This window comes from Muntiacus reevesi, chromosome 3, assembly GCF_963930625.1.
Source record: "Muntiacus reevesi chromosome 3, mMunRee1.1, whole genome shotgun sequence".
NCBI classification, from domain to species: domain Eukaryota; kingdom Metazoa; phylum Chordata; class Mammalia; order Artiodactyla; family Cervidae; genus Muntiacus; species Muntiacus reevesi.
Window position 1 is genome coordinate 245,652,516 of NC_089251.1, and position 24,052 is coordinate 245,676,567.

A 24,052-nucleotide genomic window follows, 5' to 3' on the forward strand; every position below is an offset into this window, starting at 1 on the left:
GAAGTTCGTCTTCTGTAGCAGTGGGTAGTGTCTGTGAAGTGCTCAGTGCAGAGCTTGGCACCAGTAAGATCTCAGCCGTGTCCGCCGTGGTTACTGCTCAGGGTCACACACTTAGTTCCTGGCAGGTCCAGGAGCAGAATCTCTAGCTCCAATGCTGTGTCACTTGGGCCGATTTTTCATCAAGAATATCACCGTCTGATATAATTGAATGTATTTATTGGCTTGCTTCTTGCCCATGTCTCATCACCGAATGTGAGCAGCCAGAGAGGGACTTTGTCACTTCGTTTACCGCATGTCTAAAGCATGGCATGTAGGAGGAGCTCAGTAGAGAAAGCAACATAGATGTGTCCGACCCTTTGCGACCCCCGTGGAACTCTCCAGACCAGAATACTGGAGTGGGAAGCCTGTCCCTTCTCCAGGGATCTTCCCAACCCAGGGATGGAAGCCAGGTCTCCCGCACTGTAGGCGGATTCTTTACCAGCTGAGCCACCGGGGAAGCCCAGGAGGAGCTCAGTAAGTAATTGTCAAAAAAAGAATAAACACATTTTGAGGCCCCAGGTAAACATGTTCAGTGTTGAGAGGGGAAAGGAAGAGACAGAAACTTTTATGCACCTTTTTTTTTTTCGGCCACACGATATGGCTTGTGGGATCTCAGTACCCCCACCAGGGGTTGAACCCAGGCCACAGCAGTGAAAGCCTAGAATTCTAACTACTAGGTCACCAGGGAATTCCTCCATAGAGTGCCTACTTTTTAAAGATGGTTTGAGGATAATGTTATTTCTGCCAATTCTCACAACAGCCTTGTGGTGAGGAAAGCATTACTGTTCCCTTTTAGCGGTGAGGAAAGTGGGGCTCAGAACCTTTGGTAACTCAAGATCTGTCTGACTTCAAAGCTAGTATTACTCTCACTACTGCAATGCCTCCCAGTTAGAGCAATTCCAAAACTTTTCATGAAAAATACATTCTTTCTGAATGTTGGCTGGTCTCATGATGTTTATTTTTTTCATGATTAAAAAAAAAAATTTCTTTGAAATTGAATCCCTGAAAAAACACACTTTCTAGCCAAGCATGCCAGGTACTAGAGCCCGTGCACACTGTTGAAAGGCAGCTTGGAGCAGCAAGCCCAGCCCTGGACTGGGACTTCCAGGACTCTTGCTGGGGCCACCAGAGGTGTGTCTTGGTTCCTCATCCATGAAGTAGTGACATCAACAGCTGTCCCAGTCCCTAACAGCATTGGCAAGGGCTCATGTGTGTGGAGCCACCCAGAACTCTGCTTAATTATAGAAACTGGCTATGAAGTGTTAACCACTATCACTGTTACTACTTTTATTAGTCTTATTGTCATTAATAGTCATCATAATACATGCTTTTCTCAGAAGGGAACCATTTAGGAGCTTGACTTTGGTCCTACCTACGGATGCAGTTTGGAGAAGGCAATGGCACCCCACTCCAGTACTCTTGCCTGGAAAATCCCATGGACAGAGGAGCCTGGTAGGCTACAGTCCATGGGGTCGTGAAGAGTAGGACATGACTGAGCGACTTCACCTTCACTTTTCACTTTCATGCACTGGAGAAGGAAATGGCAGCCCACTCCAGTTTTCTTGCCTGGAGAATCCCAGGGACGGGGGAGCCTGGTGGACTGCCGTCTATGGGGTCACAGAGTCGGACATGACTGAAGCAACTTAGCAGCAGCAGCAGCAGGTATGCAGTTAGGGAGCTCAGAATTATGGATTGATTCCACCTGAGCCTTTCCTTGGTGATAGCTGGGATCCAGATTTTCCATTCTATATCCACAGACTAAAGAGCCTCTTGATGAAAGCAAAAGAGGAGAATGAAAAAGATGGCTTAAAGCTCAGCATTCAGAAAACAAAGATCATGGCATCTGGTCCCATCACTTCATGGCAAACAGATGGGGAAACAATGGAAACAGTGACAGACTTTGTTTTCTTAGGCTCCAGAATCACTGCAGATGATGACTGCAGCCTTGAAATTAAGATGCTTGCTCCTTGGAAGAAAAACTATGACCAACCTAGACAGCATATTAAAAATCAGAGACATTACTTTGCTGGCAAAGATCAGTATAGTCAAACTATGGTTTTTTCAGTAGTCATGTATCAATGTGAGAGTTGGACCATAAAGAAGACTGAGTGCTGAAGAACTGATGCTTTTGAACTGTGGTGTTGGAGAAGACTCTTGAGAGTCCCTTGGACTGGAAGGAGATCCAACCAGTCCATCCTAAAGGAGATCAGTCCTGGGTGTTCACTGGAAGGACTGATGCTGAAGCTGCAATACATTGGCCACGTGATGGGAAGAGCTGACTCACTGGAAAAGACCCTGATGCTGGGATAGATTGAAGGCAGGAAGAGAAGCAGATGACAGAGGATGAGATGGTTGGATGGCATCACCAACTCAATGGACATGAGTTTGAGCAAGTTCTGGGAGATGGCAAAGGACAGGGAAGCCTTGCATGCTGCAGTCCATGGGGTCGCAAAAGTTGGACATGACTGAGCAACTGAACAACAATGACACCAATTGACAGACTGTCCAGCCAAACCTCTGTCAGTCACCTCCCTGCAGCATGTATCTGGTCAGCAAAGGGAGTTTGGCTTGAGAAAGAGGACAGATTAGGCCAACCCATCACCACTTTGGGGAAAAAAATAGTAACTTTTAATAGCTTTCGGATGACTTTTACATTTTCAGAGTGTTTCCTTGTGTGTTGTTAGCTCGTGATTCTAATGCGTGGAAGAGGAATATACTTTATGACGGCAAATTGACCTGTGTCCCCTCAGCTTTGTACTCTGGGAGGAGTTACGTACCTTTGTGTACCTCTGCATCTTCAACTGTGGAGCGGAGTGATAACAGGTCACAACTTACATGGCTCTCATGAAGGTTAATGAGCTAACATATGTAAAGGGCCTAGTGCAGTAATTGATACATAATAAGTTCTCAGTGAAAAAGCTATGACAAACCTAGGCAGTGTATTAAAAAGCAGAGACATCACTTTGCTGACAAAGGTCCGTCTAGTCAAAGCTATGGTTTTTCCAGTAGTCATATATGAATGTTAAGAGTTGGACCATAAAGAAAGCTGAGCACTGAAGAATTGATGCTTTTGAACTGCGGTGTTGGGAGAAGACTCTGGAGAGTCCCTTGAACAGCAAGGAGATCCAACCTGTCCATCCTAAAGGAAATCAACCCTGAATATTCTTTGGAAGGACTAATGGTGAAGCTAAAGCTCCAATACTTTGGCCACCCGATGTGAAGAGCATTGAAGGGGACCGCAATGCTGGGAATGATTGAGGGCAGAAGGATGTGAGGGTGGCAGAGGGTGAGATGGTTGGATGGCATCGCTGACTTCATGGATATGAATTTGAGCAAACTGGGAATAGTGAAGGACAGGGAAGCCTGGCATGCTGTGGTTCACGGGGTCACAAACAGTCATCTCAGACACCACTTAGCAACTGAACAACAACCGTAAGTTCTCAGTACTGGAAGCTATAGTGAAGCCCATAGTTTCTTTCTCATTTTGCTTTTTTAAGTATTCTTGAAGGAACTACTGTTTTTTGAGCATCTACTAAATGTAAGTCACTTTCACATACTTTATCCCAATTAATTCTCACTTGAGACTGAAAACAAGATTCTTGCTCAGGCCCACACAGCTGAGAAGTAGTAGAGCTGAGACAAAAGTCCAGGCTTATGATTTCTAGCTATCACTTTTACTAGGAAACTACCCTGCCCCATCTTAGACCAGTTAACACCCCTGGGGATGGTGGTGGTGTCTTTAGGGACATATTGTACTTTACAAACTTTAGGGAATAGAATCTGCGTCTATCAAACAAAGGTGATATTCCTGGCAGTATTTTGTCTGGCATTTGGAATTGTTTAAAATAATACCTGAAATCGCTCTGTAGGTTTTATTCAACAATATTATATTCAACTTTCTGGAAGAACATAATTGAGTGAAACTTATGACCCTGACAGGCTTCCCTGGTGGCTCAGATGGTAAAGAATCTTCTTGCAATACAGGAGACCTGGGTTCAGTCCCTGGGTGGGGAAGAGCCGCTAGAGAAGGAAATGGCTACACACTCCAGTAATCTTCCCTAGAGAACTCCATGGACAGAGGAGCCTGGTGGGCTGCAGTTCAAGGGGTCGCAAAAGAGTCAGACATCACTTTCTACCATGACACTGAATCAATGACCATTGGAGTCTGTTTGCATCTGTGCCTTTTTCCAGTTCACTTAGAGACCTTGAGTTTTGGGGCCAATACTCACCTGCGATTTGTGTTTCAATTACTCTAGGCCAGTAATTCTGAAACTTTAGTGTGCATGAGAATCACCCTGGGTGAGAGTTTGTTAAACACAGATCCCTGAATTCATCCCACAGTTTGGGTCAGTAAATTGAGGAGGGGCCCAAGAATTTGCATCTTTTCCCCATGTGATACTCAGATGCTGGTCTGGGCATCACATTTTGAGAACGAGTTCTCTAGATCGGGAGTTGACAAACTTCTCTAAGGGGCAGGAAGTAAATATGTTAGGCCTTGCGAGCCACATGTTCTCTGTCACAGCTATTCAACTTTGCTACTGTCGTGCAAAAGCAGCCATGACTAATTATAAGTGAATGAGTATAGCTATGTTCCAATAACTCTTTATTTATGGATTTATGGGCACTGAAGTTTGAATTTTGCATAATTTCATGTTATAAAATGGGATTTTTCTTATGATTTTTTTCAACCATTCATAAACATAAAAATCATTTTCAAGTTGTTGACTCTATGACAACAGAAGCAGGCTGGATTTGCCCTTTGGGTTGTAGTTTACCAGCCCCTGACATGCAATTATGGCATGTAAGGGAGATTTAAACTACTGTTTTAATTATAAAAATAATGCAAGTGAATGTTCCTAAAAGTCTATTAGTTTAGAGAAAATAGAGTGAATCAGGAAGTCTTCTTCCCACCCCAGCCCCAATTAGATGCCCCAGAAATAACCACTATTGATGAATATCAATCTTCAGAAATTTTATAGGCATATACAAACTTATATAAATGCACAAGCTCTTTTTACCTTAATGAGTTTTTCATACGTACTGCTCAGCATTTCCTAGCAATATATTGTGACTTCTTCCTATATCAATATGCAGAGATGATTTAGCTTTTTCTCTTTAATACCTCTCTACTTTTCTGTCTTCTGTTGTGTAGATTTACCATAATATATTTAACCAGTCCCCTATGGATGGACATTTGGATTATTGCTTATTTTTTTCTACCACAAACAGTGCTGCAGTTCATCGTCACACTTCCATCACTGCATACGGTAGAGTCCTAGGAGATGAGCCGACAAGTCAAAGGATATGTGCATTTAAAATTTTGATAGATATTTCTAAATTCCAATTGTGGGTACTTTTGGAGCCTACATTCATTTTCTTTCAGGGTTGCACCCTACATTTTTACTATTTAGTCTTTATCTGATTTGAGCTTTCATTACAATGAATTTCAGTATAATGCCTCGCTGCACATGAATTTAACACAGAGTAGTAATCCTATCGAGGGCAAAAAAGTGCAGCTGGCAATTTGTCCAGGATTCGTGAAAGGAAAACGACCTTAAAGAATATAAAACTACCCAAACGGTGCCCTGAATCTAGGGTCATCTTGGACATGGCTGCGTTTAAGGTACCACAGCACAAATTGCTCTTTTTATAGACCTGGTGTTTCGCAGATGTTTCTATATGTTTGTTTCCCACTAGGGTAGAGTTTTCCATTGTCAAACATTTAAGTAAACATAGCATTAGCTAATAAATATGCTGTACTACTATTGTAGTAGAGCTCAGAATATCACTGCTTTCCTTTCTGTTTGGAGCTTTTTCTTTTTTGAACCAATAAAGGATTATTATAATGATTTAATAGACAACGACACAACTGAAAATGTAGCACTAAGTAGGTTTTTGGGTTGTTTTTTTTTACTTAACATACGTCTATTTCTGCTCCCAGGTTGTCATAGGATTTTCTCGTCACCACTCAATCATATCTACTTACACAAGCAGTCAAGCCGTCAACAAAGAAGAAATTTCTTTTTCCGGAGACAAAGAGAGATTTCCCACAGTATAGTTTTCCCGGCTGCAGTTTCTCCAGCTCATCCAATCCCTAAGGTACTGCACTGCCTATTATCTGTTGCTTTTTCCAGCCAAGAAAAAGGTTAACTGCAGAAGTGATGGGGTGTTTTTGCACCTTTGATTTCTGAGCCGTCTGAATTATAATTTTTAAACTTGGTCTGTGATATAAAACTGTGATTTGGGAAGTGTTAACATCCTGCAGTTCTATAATATTCACTTTTTAAAATAAGTCACTGGGCTTCTAACTGCTTAATTCTTTTAGAATTTAAATTTCTATCATGAAATTTTCCATATTAAATTTCTACCATGAAGATAAGATTCTATGTATGTAGTTTCTTAACTTTAAAAAAAATTTTTTTGACGACACTTGGAAGCATTTAAGAAAGATTCCTTGAAACCAATACACTAGACGTTTTTTCCCTAAAGCTTGCTTTTACATTTTCTGTGTTACTATTAATGCTGTCTTTCAGTTGTCCTTTAGAGTAAATTAGATAAAACATCTTGTCTCAAAGCATTCTTGATTTTTTTCAGAGGGTATAATTCTGTGAAAGACAATCTATCCATTTTTCCAAATGCAGTGTAAGGAGGTATGGGGATCATTTAGGAAGAGTGAGAATAGCTGAAAGAAAGAAAGATTTGGCAAATCTTTCCCTCTTTCTATGACTTTTTTTGCTTTCCCTCTTTCTATGACTTTTTTTGTGGGGTAGTAAATCCACATTAAGTATATCATACTCCCTGAAGGTGAGTGGCCCATTTTTGTGACAAGAGATGACAAGATAGGCCACCAGAGCCCAGAGTATGTCTCTGGTGTTTCCTTCGTCGAAAACAAAAAAGAAGTCTCCAGAGAGGTGAATGTATTGTTTTAGAATTTCAGTGACAAGCTAACAGCCCTTCTGCCTGTGGTTGTAACCTGGCCAGATTGCATAGCCGGGAGGAGGCGGGGCGGTGGAGACGGGAGCGCTTTGTGGGCGCCGGCTCTGAAGCCATAGGAGGGAAGATGCTCATTCTACACTTGGCTGTGGCAGCCCAAGCCATGGTGTTACCTGTGTCAGAAAGGCCCATCTGAACACAGGAATAAGTGAAGGTCCTTAAATCCGGTGTGATGCCGTTCACAAAGCACGGAGCCCTAACCTTCGCCCTTCCACAGTTGCTGTGATGTTCACTGAATAGTGTTATCGCCCTCAGCTTCCTGTCCCCAACGTCTGTGTAGCCTTACTGGGTGCTGTTCAACAAAACTCATGTAGCAGTTGCCATAAATAGTTGGTAAAGAGCTATGCAAAACCTGGGTCTGAAAGGAGCTCTGTGTGTGAGACAGTATTTATTTTCTGAATACTGCCCATGAATTTCAGTTAGTAGGGGAGAAGGTTCTCCAAGGGTGGACAGAGTTGAACATTTTGAGTTTCAGAGGAGGGAGGAGTTTGTTTTTGACAAATTATGAAAGTGTTCAAAGTATTTTTTATGTACTTGGGGGAAAAGAAAGGAAAAGGCAAAAGAGCTGTTTTGTTTTGCCCTCTAGTTCCTTCTTAGTTTGGGTACAGTTGCAACATGTAGGGGAAGTGTGTATTTGATAGACATCCATGAACTTGACAGTCTGCCTTTTACATACATTCATTGGGAGAGGGTGTTGTGGGCTGCCCTTTGCATAAATTTTATCTTTGTGTCGAGGAGATGAAAGCACTCTTAATTAACCATTTGGCGGTTGGGGAACTTGGTGCTATTTGTCATCAATGGCAATTCTAACAGAGTTGGAGGAGGAAGAAAAGAAAACTTCTGTTTGTTTTGACCAGAAGTCTCCTTCAGTCCAGCGTGACTCAAAGCACCAGTAAGGTTAACAGACCATCCAGAGGCAGCACTAACAGGCCACGTTAAGTTCAAAAGGGCAGGGGAAGGAACCGGGGGCAGCCTGGAGGGTCTGTTGTGCTGGCTTCGGAGGTCGGTGCTCCGGCAGGAAGGGCAGAGCTCCATGAAGCAGGAGGCTGTGTGCGAAAAAATGATCCCATTGTCATGCGCTGGGTTCTGATCTTCATTTTCAATCCTTTTTCCTCAAGCACATAAAGAAGCCAGACTATGTGACGACAGGAATTGTACCCGACTGGGGAGACAGCATAGAAGTTAAGAATGAAGATCAGATTCAAGGGCTTCGCCAGGCTTGTCAGCTGGCCCGACATGTCCTCCTCTTGGCCGGGAAGAGTTTAAAGGTGGCGTCTCATGAAGCCTCGCAAGACTTGCCTAAAGGGCAGCAAACCTTCCCCCCCTTTTCCCTGTTTCCTTTAACTCTTCTTTTGTACACATCTAATTTGTTAAAAATTAAGTAAAACCTTGGGATAGGGGACAGGAATTGTATATTTTCTGTTTATTCAAAAGATAATTTAAAATCCAAATTCACTGTTAAGGAGCAGAATTCAGAAGATAGCTTGGGCTCAGTCAGCCTATCCAAGTTGCTGCATGACAGACAGCTTTGACTTCTGCCCTCTTACTCCTGCCTATAATTTCTGCTTTTATTCCCCACATTATTTCTTGTGCCTGAAGAGTTGCTTTGCCTCATACTTTGTCTCCTATTTTCTTGCATTGGTTCTGCAAAGAAAGATCAGACCAGACACACCAAGCTGTAGGTAATTCAGCAATGTAATTGTATGCAACTATCTTACTATAAGATTTAGGTCTTTCAGAATAATCTGAAACTGAATCTGAATCCTGCTATGTAAGGATCATAAAAGAAAATACTGGCTTATAGTTTCCAAAAGGTGGGCAGCATTTAGAAAATGAGACTCCAATATGAAACACTTAGTGTAACATCTGTGTGATAGACTTATTATAGGAACACAATTAACCATAATGTGAATATAAAATAAAGAAAACAGTTGAAGGAATGTTAATTTTCAATAAAAGATCTTGTTTTCGACTTTTACTTATGATATATGAGTTCATGGAGACAGTCTTTATGTGCCCACAAAACTTGATTTTAGTTTTCTTTTAGTTTGGGAGCAATTGGATATCTTCTAGTAAGGGAAAAATATTTTTAAAAACACATTGATTTGTTTTGGTATGAAAGAAATCAAGATTAGTGAACCAGAATCTCTACAAAATGTATCAAACTAATTTTTTCAGATGATGATCTGTAACTTCCATGCCATCGCTGCAAAACCCATGTAATGTTTTGCTGGGATAAAAAGGCATGGGTTGACCTACTTTTCAAGCTTTGTCACCTCAACTGAAGATCTTTTTGAGAATTTATATGCTTTGATCAGCCGAGGCCACTAACCATTGAGGAAGAGGAAGGAATTGCCTCAGAACGTGTATTTTAAATCTTCAGGCTAAAAAGGAATCCTGTCATATAATGATTCACAAGTGATTGAAAGGATCTTAAAGTTTAAAATGGCCATTTCCTAATAGCCCATAACACCACCATATACCCAAACAATTGTCAGAAAGGCACAGTTTAGGATTTTGGTGTTAATCATAATTAATTAAAATGTTGTATCACAAGTTTATCACAGTAAATTTGTACAACCTCTTCTGGAAGGGTTGTAGGCATAGTCAATAAATATAGGAGATATCTCCAACTGTCACTTCACAATTTCTTTATTTAATATTTCAGGTTGACATGACAACTGAAGAGATAGATGCTCTTGTTCATCAGGAAATAATCAGTCATGATGCCTACCCCTCACCTCTAGGCTATGGAGGTTTTCCAAAATCTGTTTGTACCTCTGTAAACAACGTACTTTGTCATGGTATTCCTGACAGGTATTCATTGCTTAATAATATATTCTTCCTTTGGAAACTGAAACATGAAACTAAGATCTATAATGTATGTTGAAAGACACTATAGTTTAATTGAAACCTGCCTGCAAACTTTTGAAACCGATTATGGTAAAGCAACAATTCTGAAGTATTTTGTTTCTAAATGGACATAATACCACCATTTAATGTTTGTTAAAGCAATATGTAATCTGAAAAGGTGGTTGTACATTAAATATTTCTTTTACCATCTCAAATTTTTAACCATCTACTATTGTTTTGACTCTTTGCAAAATTAAGGTAATAATAAGTATATTTTGTTGAGAATAAGTAGATTTTTAAACAGTGATGATACATATTCATATTATGTATTTCTAGTAAAAATGATATGACTAATTTAAGTTAAAGATTAGATACAGTTATTCCACTCAAACCTTCTCCACTCTGAATTATCATCACTATTCATTGGGCTTCTGATGGTAGTCATTAGGTATTTATTTTTATATTCCTTTTATTGGGATCTATCATCATTTTTTTTTTTTCTGTTTATGTTTCAGTCGACCTCTTCAGGATGGAGATATTATCAACATTGATGTCACGGTGAGTAAATCATATAAAAAACAGTCTTTGATCAACTTCAGAATTGCTGGTAGCAACAGGAAGAAGAGTGGATTGAAAACGTGAAATGCGCCGATGGAAGTGCTGTTTACTTCCAGACCCAGACGCAAGCAGCTGGTTTCCTTTTTTGTCTTTAACGCTGTGTTTATTCCAAGTAAACCCAGGCCTGACTTGAATTTAGGGCTGGAATCAGATGCACTGAGATCAATGTTGGCCTAAGTGAAATGTCAACCCAATCCTGCTATGTGTCATGTTTTTGAGAAGGTGTAATTGTTATTGATCCACTGTGTAGTTAATGCAGAGCCCTACAGCACTGGGCAGCTGCTGAAGCTAGATATATATGAGATGAGCTAAGGCGAAGAAAGCCAGCATTTTTCCTTCACTCTGCCAAGATTGATCTTCCTCTTCCTGCTGATTTTGAGTGGGGCCTGTCATTATCTTACTCTGTCATTAGGGGCTACATTGGCCTGTGTGTGTCAGTCTATTTGGACAGAAACTCTTTTGCTAGCAGTGTTCCTTAGATTTATTAAAATCCCTGAAGGTAACGTTGTGTTCCATTTCTGGTATAGACAGCCTTGAACTCGAAGCATACACGCAGAGTGCTTTTCTCTCTTGAACTTAAGTTTTCACCAAATGGTTAACAGCCTTTCTTTCAAATAACAGCCCCAGGTAATTTAACACAGGAACTTCACACTGTACAAGCTCTAACCTTTTCTAATTTTCTTAGCCTTTCATAGTTCTCAGACTTAGGTTAGTTGTGCTTTGGCAGTTCGTTTTACTAAAAAATTATGTAATGGTAGCTTAGGATAATGGAGATTGTAAATAAATTCTATACATCTGATGATTAATAAGTATATTTTAAATAAATAAATAAATATAAAGTAAACATCTGCTGAGAACTAGTTGAGACAGACAGCATTTCTATTAGTGAGAAAATATTCTTAATAATAGTGATTTCATGTCCAGGTCATGAAACTTGGATGGGAGTGGGAATGTGGTAGAGGTTGGCATGCAGTAGTTTAGTTCAGTCTGTTTTTAGTTGTTTAAATTAGTTCAACCTTTTCTCTTCATATCAATTTGTCTTAGTATATAGCCAAAAATTCTTTTATGGTGAATACTCTCTATATCATTTTGTCCTACTTAGAATACTTGAACATTTGTTCCACATACATTGTTGCTCCCTTTCCAGCTCAGAATATGTAGAAGGAGGTATTTTATGAAGTATACATGAAATAAAGTATTTTTCATGATGCATTTTTCTTTTGGATTATACCTGACTTAGAGGCTATCCATTTATTATCTCACCTAATCACCCCTAATAAAAATTGCTGCTTTCAATGAAATCAGCACGCCCTTCCCACCTGTTTCCAATGTGCCCAAAGAGAATAGTCTCTGCCTTTCCTAAGTTTCCTGAAGACTTTCAGTAAACAATTTCATTTTTAACATTCAAATGATCAAAGTGAAATGTTTTTGAGTGTCTCAAAATGTGAGGACTTTTCACATGGCACAGTGGTAAAGAATCTGCCTGCCAATGCAGGAGACACAAGAGATGTGGGCTCGATCCCTGGGTCAGGAAGATCCCCTGGAGAAGGGAATGACAACCCACTCCAGTATTCTTGCCTGGGAAATTCTGTGGACAGAGGAGCCTGGTGGGCTACAGTTCATGGGGTTGCAAAGAGTTGGACGCAGCTAAGCACGTGTACAGAGAAATGTGAAGGGACCAAGGAACATACAGGTCAGTAACTTCAATTATATTTCTCATGAAATATTTTATTAAATGAAAGACTTCATTACTTATCAGAAAATACTCATTACATTTGATCATTGTTTACATCTAGTATATATCACAAGAAAATAGACTTCCCCTTGAAAGTTGAATGTTTAAAAAAAAAAGATGATGTGATACCCCATAATAGTTGCTTAGTAAACATTTTAAATGTTATTAAATTATTAATAAGTGAAGAATTAAATAAATGAAGTATAAAACAAGAATAGTTTGTGGATAAAAACAGTAATTATAGATAATTGCCACAGACTTTCAAAAGTATTATTTCCATATATATTGAATCTTTCAAGTAGTCATTTTTAGACTAGTGAAAAGTAATATGAAAAGGCAAATAATGATTTTTTAAATACAGTTTTGCTTGAATAGCAACTATAGAAACATTCAGAGTTACAATTTTGTCTTAATAATTACTCTTTATTAATAAATGTTATCTTCTTGTGTATAAAGTAAAAATTTGTACTCTCTTGAATTACAAATGGGAATAAATATATAAAACACTGTTGTATTGCAAGGTCACTTGATATAGTAGGAAAAACACTAGATTAGAAGCCAAGAATCCATCATATTGACTTGGATCTGCCTCTTGTTTTCTGCCACTAACCTTAGACAAGTCACTTGTCTGTGCCTCCATTTCCTGACTTGAAAGTGAAGATAAAGACTTCTCCTGCCTCCCTTACAGAGCATATAAAAGTATTTTTAATGAAGAAGAGTATACAGATTAATTCCATATTAAAACAGAAAGCTCAGATAAACATCTTTTTTATTATAGTTTCTGCTCTACTTCATGAGAAAGAGAAATGTGAAAAATAATTACATAGGACAAATTTATGCAAAATAGCAAATTCCATGCTATATCAAAGGATCAATATTCAACCAGTCTCCTCTACCTTCTGTATTTATTACAGTGTTTGGTAATTATTGATTTTTATAATGAATATGGTGTCTTTCAAGATCCTGCAGGACCTTCTGAGTCATTGAAGACAGATAAAATGCTCTTTTCTGTAATTTTATTCTTAAACATGTTTTGTTATATTCTGATTCTTTAAAAATCCATGTATAGTGTTTTCTGTTAACATTCTGCTATCTGGAACATTTGATTAAGATTTCACTTCCATATAGGATTTTTCTATAACTTATTTCATTCCAATATTGAGCCACTTCAGTTCTTGGAACTTAATTCTTCTTCTGTCTGTTATAACACTGATACATCTGTCTTATTTCTTCTTGTCATTATCTATCACTTCCAAGTGTGGGGCTGGTAAATAAAAGATAAGTATTTTTATGACACTTTAAGAAACTTTTCACTGTGTTAAATACATCTGAATTCTCTAAACCTATTGTAGTAATCATGGGTCAATGTCTTTGGTCACAATTTTTGCATATATAATTTTGCCTCAGAAATAAAATGAGGACTCAAAATGTTAAAGAATATTGATAATCATAGTGCTGAAAGAGCCATGCTAGTCATGTATTTATTTAAACTTTTGTAATATCACTGTGTACCTTTTTCATGTTTCTGTAAGGTTATTTCTTCTTTTTTTGTAGGTAAACTTAATAATTCTGGAAGGGTGAAACACATGAATCTACTAAATATATAAAGGAATGCAATGTAGGAGAATAGATTTTTAAACAGGACGTATTTGTACATTTGTACATTTTTGTACATATTTGTACATTTCCGCCTGTGTTTAGGTTTACTACAATGGCTACCATGGAGACACCTCTGAAACATTTTTGGTGGGCAAGGTGGATGAATGTGGTAAAAAGTTAGTGGAGGTTGCCAGGAGGTGTAGAGATGAAGCAATAGCGGCTTGCAGAGCGGGGGCTCCCTTCTCTGTCATTGGAAACACAATCAGGTAAGCCTTGCAGTGACAAATAAAGGGAGGGCTGGCAGATGGTACAAAGGTTATTGGTGGCTTGGTGTAAAGTTGATGACATGTTTTGTGATTTAGAACCATCATTTCAGTCTGATATCAGTATGTGAACTGCCAGGGTGCAGTGCTGTTCCCTGAGTTTAAAAAAAGAAAGATTTCAAAAAAGTGAATTATATCAGGTCAACAAATAAACTTATAGAAGCAGCAAGCAATATTTATATGACTGCTTTAATTTTAGCTCAATGTGTTGGTCTGTAGTGTTCCTATATTCAGACTCATACCAAACATGGAAGAGTAGCTAAGAAGAGGTAAGTATCTCAAATCTTGAATAGGAGACTGGAGAAAAGCTAGATTTTATAAAGGCATGAAGTGAAATTATTCCTGTGACAGAAAGATAAAAAGCATTAGCTCAAGCAAGGCTTACCTTTCAAATTAGTGCATTAGCAAACAGCCTGAAAGGGTGATCTTTTCTTTCTTTTTTTTCTTTTTGGTCTGGTTCATTTTTCCTGTAAACCACTGTTTACTTTCCACACAGCCTTCTGTGCTTGCTTTTTGAGAGTATGTGTATTTTCTGAATTCACGACTTTTCTTTGTAATCTGTTACCTACTTTAGATCTCTTTTTTTTCCCCTAACTGTTTTGAAGTAGATGTGCAGGATATGTGTTTTCATTTATAAGTAACATATTTTGTTAAAGATGGTTACATTGGTACCTTTTAAAGTACTGCTCTCATTAATATGAACCATTGAATACTTCCCATTTGTCTGAAGGATGGAAGGCTTAGTCACCTTGAAAAGATGCTGCCTTTTTTCTTCGTAAGCCTTCGAATACTTTAAGGAAAAAGGCAGTAAAATATCAGTTAAATGTATTTATGGCTTTAAAAATATTGTAACAGTGCCTGAATCAAACTTTAGTAAAATCTCTTTGGGTTATATCGGAGAAGCTTTTATTGAAGACTTTGAACAAAATTGTGTTTTTGACAGTTTTAAATTATAGGCTAACTAGCCTGGGAAAAAAGGATAGTGTCTCTCTGTTCTTTCATAGGAAATGTTGAATCAGACCCCTACTGGGAAAAGAAATTTAATGCATATCTCACTATCTTACTGTCCATGAATATAATAGAAATGAATTCAAAATGCAGTTTTATTTTTGCAAATGGGATGAGTCGATAGATGTACCTCATATTTTTGAACACCTAGGGTTCAACAAATTTACTGGTGGTGCTCTTGCATTTTAACAAAATTTATTCTTCAGTAGAAGGGGGCAGAGAACACTAGATTCTTATTCAAGCATTCTATCGAGCTCTGCATTCATGGCTGTGTCTAAAGGGCATGTCAGCCTTTGATTCTCTCTGAGAGGTAATTATCCTTTTCCTGTCACGGAACAACAAATGATAGCTAACTACAGAGGCACATTTGCAGTAGTCACATTCATCAACTGCAGAAAAAAAAAATTCAATTTAATTGTGCAACACAGCTGCACATGGGCTTTTGAGCATTTCTGTTGTTCTCCCTGTCTCGCTATTCCTCCCTCCAGATCTATTTTTTAAACTTTTTTTTTTCTGTTTTTTTTCCCCTTTTTTTGTCTCTTCTTCCATTTTTACTCTCTGTACTTTCTTGTTAAAGTAATTTTCCTTTGTGGCTCTCATTCTTTTTTCCCCATTGAAGGCTATGAATGTAGAAAATTATCACAATTACTCATATAATTGAGCCTCTTTGTAGCAAGTGCAACTCCAGTAGCCTTTCTCCATCATGAAAATGGTTTCATTATAGGGTTTTTCATATTCTCTGACACCATCTACACAGAGGAACAGGCGTGCAGATGAGACGTACTAGGAACAGGCTAGATCAGTAAGGTCACAGTAGGAATAATTAGCTCTGCTATGGAAAGAGCATCTAGGCCTTTTACTGCTACATAAATGTACTGTCCGTGGCTTTTAGTCACAAAAAACTTACTAACAAATGGAGCTCCCGCCTACTACTTTGAAAAAAAGATTTGTATCAACACTACAATTTTCCATCATTAAGACTAATAACATAGAGCCTAGTATACATCAAGGGGAATAAAAAGAAAAATCTCACATTCAAGTGGCGGCTGGGTGCTGACCTTTGTTCCCTTTTTTTGTGTACGACTTAACTCTTTACAAAAAAGAGCCACACGCCACACCAACATGCAGGTGAACTCCAGCTAGTACTAGCAAAGCATAGCATTCAGTCGGAAAATCTGATAAATCTCCATGCAGGATAATGCATTTCATTACATATTCACTACATTAATTCTAGCTACATAAAAAAAAAAAAAAAGAAGAAGAAGAGTAAAATTGAAAGTGACATTGAATTTTAGCTATCTGGATGCAAAGGTCAGTTTTCATAGAGAATGAATTTGCATGTACAAGCTCCTTTGAAAACCAGATCAGTGCCGACAACCGCACTTACAAAACTATGTGAAAAATAACATAGACAATGAACTTTTTCCGTTACTCTAATGCATTTCATTATTTAGATGGTTTGTGTCTGCCTCTGAGGAGGAAACTGGCCCTGAGTCTAACAAATATTTGTTCTAATGTGTTAAGGCAGTGTTTCTGGACATCTGTTATTTCGCCTTTTCTTATTCAGGCAGACTCTCAAGGGAGTAAATAAACAGTCTCCACCTTTAAGCCAGAAGTACTCTGAATCATTATAGACCAAAGGTTTACAAACATCTTTCAACTCAGCCTCGTTTAAGATATTCACCATCGTTTGCATAGCCTCTCTCTACTCTTTCAGTAGTATCATGTCAAAAACCTGGTGATCTTTATAGGAAATTTTGAAATTCTCTGAAACCAGAAGAATAGGATATCTCCGAAGAAGTATTGGCTAAAAGAGTTCTCTCTGTGCCCTTCTTTTTTATGAGGGATGTCTAGTGATCTTTAGGTTACAGCATTATTATGCTCACTGTACCTCCATTTGCATTAAAATATTTCTAAATCTGTATTTTTGTAATTATCCTTAGATGATATGAGCTGTACATATGAGAATACTGTGAATGTGTAGATTCATGCATCACAAATATGTGACAGTTCAATCAAAAATAATTTAAACTTATCCTTGTAAATGTCATGATGAAAGTATCAATGAATGGTTTTTAATGTTTAATTCATAAGTATATGTTTTGATATTAATTTAGAAGAATATAAAGCAGATTTTTTTAAAATAATCTCTTTCTATTAGATTATGCACATTTAAACAATAAGTGGCTCAGGCAAAATAAGTCATTTTAATGTCATCTGTGATGGATTTTTTCTTGACAGCTACTGTAAATTACAATTACACTGCTTCTGTCTGCACATGAAAGTAAGCATTGCAATAAATTATCTTTTATTTCAATCCATCATGTCTGCTTTTCAGAAACAGAAAACCTCAAATAAAAGTTCAGCACTATTGTAAGAAAAATACAGTAATTTGTGATCCAGTTTGAAACAAAAAAAAATGTACTCCTCCTTTGGAAAACAGTTGTTGACTTTCAAAAATATTACTAATTGTACTTAAACATTCCTTTTCAATTAGAGGGAATCCTTGAATTTGTGCATTCCTGCATCCAAAGACTACTGCTTAAAATAAAAATCTGAAAAAAATAAAGTAAAATTCCATAACTTAGAAAATCAGGTGCCATTTGAGGTCCTTTAATTAGAGATGTGACCATTTGGAAATCAGTTCTGTTGATAGAATTCATGTAGAAATAGTAATAAAACTATTTCCATGTGCATTTTTATTCCTTTAGAAGAGTGTGTACTTAAAAATAGTACTCCTCTGCCCTCTTGGGGAATGTATTCTTAGTCATAAAATATAGTTTAAATGTATCAAGAATTTTAATTTATCTAGACAAAACTTTTATTGAGGAAAACTATCCCATGAAAGGGGATTCAATTAAGAGAACAGTCACAGGATAAAATTCCTTAAGAGAGATTTATCTTTTAACTCTAAACCACACCTGAAACATGAACTGTAACACGGAATAATTTTCAAGTAAGTTGATAAACTACTTTTACACATCTCTCTCCTCCTCCCCAAATATTCTATATGAAGGGCTTCAAATCCCAAATGTGCTCAGACTTAAAGTGAGCTGCTGTCTTAGAGAGTTTTTAGTTAAAAAAATCAGAACAGAAGAGCTAATACTCAGAGAGTTCTTTTTAGCAGATTTCAACAAAAAGAAGGCAGATTTCATCTGTGTAATATCCAAGGCAAGAAGACCTTCATGCTCAAAAATAGGTCACAACCCGTGATGGCTGGTGTTAAGGAGCAACCGTATGCTTTGTGGGCACCCCTGCCCACCCAACACTTCCACTTTCCCCAACACACTAGTCAGAAGCCTGCATGCTCCACTTTCCTGTGCCATAACTAGGGTTTCTAGCACTTGATTTCACTTTAGAGCAGACATTTGCTTCTATAGATCACTTGGATTGTCTCCAAGAAGTTAGATTTAAATCTTAGAATCATGTAAATTAATCTTGGGCTTCTCTTATATTCCAAAATAGAAGAACAGTACACAGTAGAATCGGAGAAGGGGCATGCTTTTCATCAGTAATTAGAAACATTAATGAGATTTTATTCCATTCAGTCCCAGAAAGTATGTGTTAAAACAGCTAACTACCAATCCAAAAGGAAAATACCCTAAAAAGCAGACAGGAGTTTTTATTTAGTTCTTGAGAATCAACCATTGAGACAGGTACTCCACCAAGGAACTGAGGGAAATTTGTTCTGATCTTTTCCTCTTTCCACACAGCTGTGAAATCCTCTGACCTTTGCATCCATGACACATATCTTCTATGATCCTCCTATAACCAAAAGTTTCAGCAGGATCCAGGCAGTAAATTGTTGTAGAATACACTTAGATATCTTTAGCCACCTAGTAATTGCACAGCTTCTTTTATGAAGAGGAATGAGAGATATGAGGGGGGAGGGACCCCAAGTGTTTTTTCATAGTGGGCTTTCTTCCTGTCCTCTCATCAGAAATTAAAATGAAGATTGCCACTGTAACACACATTCACAATGTAGCTGTGATGCTTGCCAATCAGTTAGAGCCTTAAAAATAGTTCTTTTTTTTTTTAAGAAAAGAAAATAGAAGAACAGTTTATAATGAATCCTCTTAGAATTATTAAGGTTTGTTGGGACATAGCTATAATGGGTAGATGGGTAGATAAGACCTATTCTTACTGAAAAAAAAAATCTAAATCAGCATATCTTACTGAATAATCTCTCTTCCAGCCTCTATCTACTCTCCATCCTAAGTTTTTATTCAGGAATTGTGTGGTACAAATAGAAACAACTTGGAAAAGTTGTTATACCTCCTGTCCAGAGTGAAAAGACACACAGAAATAAGTATAACCATAAAGAACAAATTAAGAGATAAAAGCATTCACTTACCGTTCCTCTCCTCAACACATGTATAGCTCACCTATTTCTGTTACATGGAAATTAAATCTGAATGAGAGACTGCCCATCTGATATTTATGGTGACATCCTGGCCTAAGTGAAGACATTTTACAGAGATGAAGGTTAAAAATGTCTAGAGAAAAGTATTTTGACAGGAATGCTCATAAAGATGCTGGCTAAATGCCTTTGAGTTTGTGGTAAACCAAACCAAAGGGCTGCTGAAAACTAGCTTGGGATCCAAGAACTTTGGTTTGGTTAAGAATTTAAATAGTAGTCCTATAAATCCCAATCCATTATTATTGTTAGGATTAAGGCACTTTGCTCTTCATCCGCATGAAAATATAAATTGTTCATGGTATGTACATTCTTGTCTTTCTGGTGCTCCCAGAAATGAACATGTCCACCTGATTTCAAAAACAACTTCTTAATCTTGTAGATGAAGATTTTAGGGTTGGATTCTAAGATTTCACTTACATGGAATAAATGGAATCCAAAAGATTTGCATGTAGAAGTAACTAATGTAGCATTAAGAATTAGGAATCACAATACTAGCTTCTTCTAAGCATCATAGCAATTAAAAAGCATCTTTTATGAATTCTGTTAATGGTATAGGTCTTAGGTAGAAATCTCAAATAATCACAAAGTTTTGGAGTGCTTCAAGAATATTGACAAAGCAGATGTGACCTTTTGTATAAATGTGTCTGTAAAATGTTTGATGTTCTGAAATAGACCAGAATAAGCAATTATAGAAGTCACATTTCAGATCGTAAATTTTTTTTGTTTGGTTCCCAAGTCAGTAATAATTTGTACAGTCTTTTAGTGAAACTCCATACAAATCAGGCAGGTTTGTATGACCTGCATTACCTGCACATATATCTTGGTTATATTGCACTGTATATGTGTGTATGCATGCTCATTATCTAAAAGTGACCTTGTTTGAGTGCTGTACTAAAGTAATTGAAGCAAACTATTGTGTTAGCTACGTATCTTTTTTCTTCATGTATCCAAAGGGAGTTGTTGCAAGCTGTGACAAAATATAAAATTTTTCCAGAATAATGAAAACAAATTGTTACCATATGACTCTAAATAGAACTGTATTTTTTTTTTTTCTTTTTCAGAGAATACTTTGAAGGGACTTTGTCTTGTCTATATATGTACTTAAAATGACCCAATTTAATTCACTATTTTGTTTGGTCACTTTTAAAGCCAGATAACTCATCAGAATGGTTTGCAAGTCTGTCCACATTTTGTGGGACATGGGATAGGATCTTACTTTCATGGACATCCAGAAATTTGGCATCATGGTAAGAAAGTTAGTTTGGGAGCTGCTTATTGAAAGGAGTCAAGATAAAGCAGTTTTGCTCCTGAATCTCTTGCTGGAACTTAGAATTCACATTGTCATCCTTCCCTATGAGGGTGTGTGTGTGTTGGGGGGGGTGGTCCTATTTAATCCTAACCAGTATGTTACTATGTTACTAAATTAGAGCCCAGCCATTTCAATCCCCAAATAAGGTTTGTTTTGCTTTTTGTCTTCTCCTGAAGGGTGATGGCTGGAAGGCACAAGGGATATTTGTCTAGAAAAAGTTACTGAAAACAAACACCACTGCATCAATGTCCCAGCAGCATGCACATATGACTGTTTTCTGTTTTTCTTTTTCTACCCCCTTCTCTAACTGCTGACTGTTGTGGTTAAACTTCATTACATCCTACACAGCGTTGACAGCTGATGTATTTAGCAGCGTGTACTCTTTAGTGATTCCTAGATTATACCCAGAGTCTCCCGTTTTTTCACTCCCTGGATGTTCTCCCTACAGTGAGAAGGCAAGGCTGGGCCAGAAGGGGTGGGGGACTTGGGTTAGGCTATGAAGCAGTTCTGTGGAGTGTCCCCAAGAGGCATGCATACCTGGACAAGCACCAAAGGAAAGTTGATCCTGGCGCTTTGACCTGTGTCCGGGGTGGGAACAGCCCCATAGAGGAACTACTAGCTGGAATACACTCCCTGAAAGATCCCTAGACGCTCAGCAGGTCAGAACTTCCTTTAGGCCAAAGAACTTCACCTGAGGCAGCTGTAAGAGGCCCAGGCTGGAGTGCAGAAAGGGCCTCTCAGGTGAGTGCCCCCCAGTGCCAAGCCCTGGAAGTATTTCAGGTCACCCCTGTTCTTCCCCTTTGTCTCAGTTTCCAAGATGTCTTCCCCTTTCCGTTGGGAGGTGGGAGCCAGCAAACCTCCGAGCAAGTGGCCACAGCAAGGGGACAGTGGAGAGGGGAGCCCAAAACGTGTCTCAAGCACCTGGGCTGCTCAGCTTTGGTGCACCCTTCCTAGGGGCCCTGACCCCAAGCTCAGAAAATGCAGAGGCTGAGGGCCTGGTGCTTAATCCCTGGGTAGCCACCACTCAAGATTCTAGCAACCTCTTCCTAAAAGAAAAATAAAATGACCACTTTTTGTGCAGCCTAACCCTTCTAATCCCATTTCTCTCTGTTTTCTCCACATCCCATCCCCATGCCCCACACTTGTATTTTTGTCTTACAGCAAATGACAGTGATCTACTCATGGAGGAGGGCATGGCGTTCACCATAGGTTAGTGCTAAGTTCTTCTTTAGAGAGCAGGGGCTCCCTGGCGCAGTGCAGCCGCGCTGGCCTAGGCCAGGCAGTCCGGTGAAGGACTAATAAAGCCAATCAGTGTAATGAAATAATTCAGATGCATAGTAAATCTGATTAAATAATATCCTCTAGCCCCATCTTCCTAAATCAGATACTTACCGACACATTTAGGAGACACAGCCGTCCAACCTTTAATTCTGTTACCAACATAATGTGGTGTTTGGTTTTTTGTGTTGCTTTTTTGTGGTTTTTTTTTTTTTCTTCTTTCATTAACACCCAGTAACTAGAGGCGATTATGTCCCTTGCTCCCTGTCAGCAAGTGGCATATACTCTCTGTCGACCCATTCCTGGCTGATCACGTGATTGGTGTCACCACCAAATTCCAATCACCTAAAGCCCCAAAGGCATCATATTTCTGACTGTGGGGCTTAATGGAGAAGCAATTAGAGTGAAATAAGAAAATTGTTATTTGCTGATTAATGAACATTTTGAGCATGTTTTAAAAATTCAAATATTTTAAAAAACCGACTGATATTTATAAGAGGGACTGGTGTTTGGGTGGTTATTATCCACAGGGTCCTAATTAAGTCTTGATTAAAATGCCCTTTTTTCTCTAAAAAAATTACGAACTAGACAACTTCATACATTTTTGAATGCCATAGCGTTTCCTCTTCCTACTGTTCAGTTTGTAGCATACTATGTAAGCAACATCAATTATCAGCGCTTGCGAGATGACAACATGAACTCGTGGGGGGAAGCACTGGGAGGGAGGGGGGAGAACCTTCTTATTCTTTTTTTTTTTTTTTTTTTAATAATCAGTCAAAACAATGTTTGACAAGAATCTGATTAGATCACTGCAGTAAATATTTTCCTTCTTACAGAGCCAATTGTAACCGAGGGATCCCCTGAATTTAAAGTACTGGAGGACTCATGGACTGTGGTCTCCGTGGACAATCAAAGGTGCTTGCTTTCTGCCCGGTTGCTTTTAAATTGTATTGGAAGGGCAGGTTAGGTTCGTCCTACGACGCGGGCGAGCTGCTGATCCCTGTCCCGCCGGCCGGCGCTTGAGCTCGCTCATCTCTGTCTTGTGTGTTTCAGGTCTGCCCAATTCGAGCACACAGTTCTCATCACGTCGAGGGGCGCGCAGATCCTGACCAAACTGCCCCAGGAGGCCTGAGGAGCAACACGAAGGTCGCAAGAGACCCGGGGCCCTTTTTCTAAAATTGCTGAAATCCAGCTGGAGAACTTTTAGAAGAAACTGGCTAACAGCAGGTCCTAGAGTAACCTACCTAGCACCTAGCAGCGCCGGCTAGGGAAAATGCGGTAGGGCTTGGGAGCCGTTCCGAACACAAATCTGAAGCCCCGAAGTGGCCGTGCGCTTTCGGAGAGACGGATCCTGGAGCCAGTCTCTGTTTCCCAGCGCGGGAAACGCATCTGGAAAGGAATGGGGACGCCCTCATTTGGAAGACTAGGAAGTCTTAGCAATGCATACTTTTCCCTTTCCCTAGCCTTGATTCTGCCCGAATAGAAAGCGTTCACTCCTTAAAACCACTGTGTCTTATGGTTAATTTTGGAGTCTCTGAACTTTTCACTCTCGCGAGCAGGAAGAAAAACCCGAGCCTAGCTGTTACGATTTTTTTTTCTTTTTTTGGTCTCTTTTTCCGCCCCCCTTGTGGGTTCCACATTGGCCGCCCCGAGGGCGCTGGCGGGGCCAGCTGCCCCTCAGCCCTTCCGGTTCTTTCCCCTTCATAGCTGCTTTGCGATGAAAAGATTAGCCGGCGAATGGAGGAGTTAGTTACAAACATTTCCTTGCCTCTAGACCAGGGGCCTGGGGTTATCAGTCCAAAAACTTGCCTTTTCTGGTCCCCTGTGGTTCCTTCTCCCTGCCCTCAAACTGCTCCGTGGGGCCATCCCAAAGGTTA

General features: G+C 38.9%; 1 protein-coding gene across 1 annotated transcript in view; it reads left to right on the plus strand.

Annotated features, from left to right (window-relative positions):
- Window positions 1-23,668, plus strand: part of METAP1D (methionyl aminopeptidase type 1D, mitochondrial) — a 71,215-nt gene extending 47,547 nt beyond the window's left edge. The window contains exons 2-10 of the mRNA XM_065931763.1: window positions 5,981-6,138; window positions 8,151-8,300; window positions 9,701-9,849; window positions 10,401-10,443; window positions 13,940-14,103; window positions 20,738-20,835; window positions 22,059-22,106; window positions 23,012-23,090; window positions 23,229-23,668. Of these exons, the coding sequence (XP_065787835.1) occupies window positions 5,981-6,138; window positions 8,151-8,300; window positions 9,701-9,849; window positions 10,401-10,443; window positions 13,940-14,103; window positions 20,738-20,835; window positions 22,059-22,106; window positions 23,012-23,090; window positions 23,229-23,307 (968 nt within the window). The 3' untranslated portion in view covers window positions 23,308-23,668. The remainder of the gene's footprint in view (window positions 1-5,980; window positions 6,139-8,150; window positions 8,301-9,700; window positions 9,850-10,400; window positions 10,444-13,939; window positions 14,104-20,737; window positions 20,836-22,058; window positions 22,107-23,011; window positions 23,091-23,228) is intronic.
- Window positions 23,669-24,052: the final 384 nt, after the last annotated feature.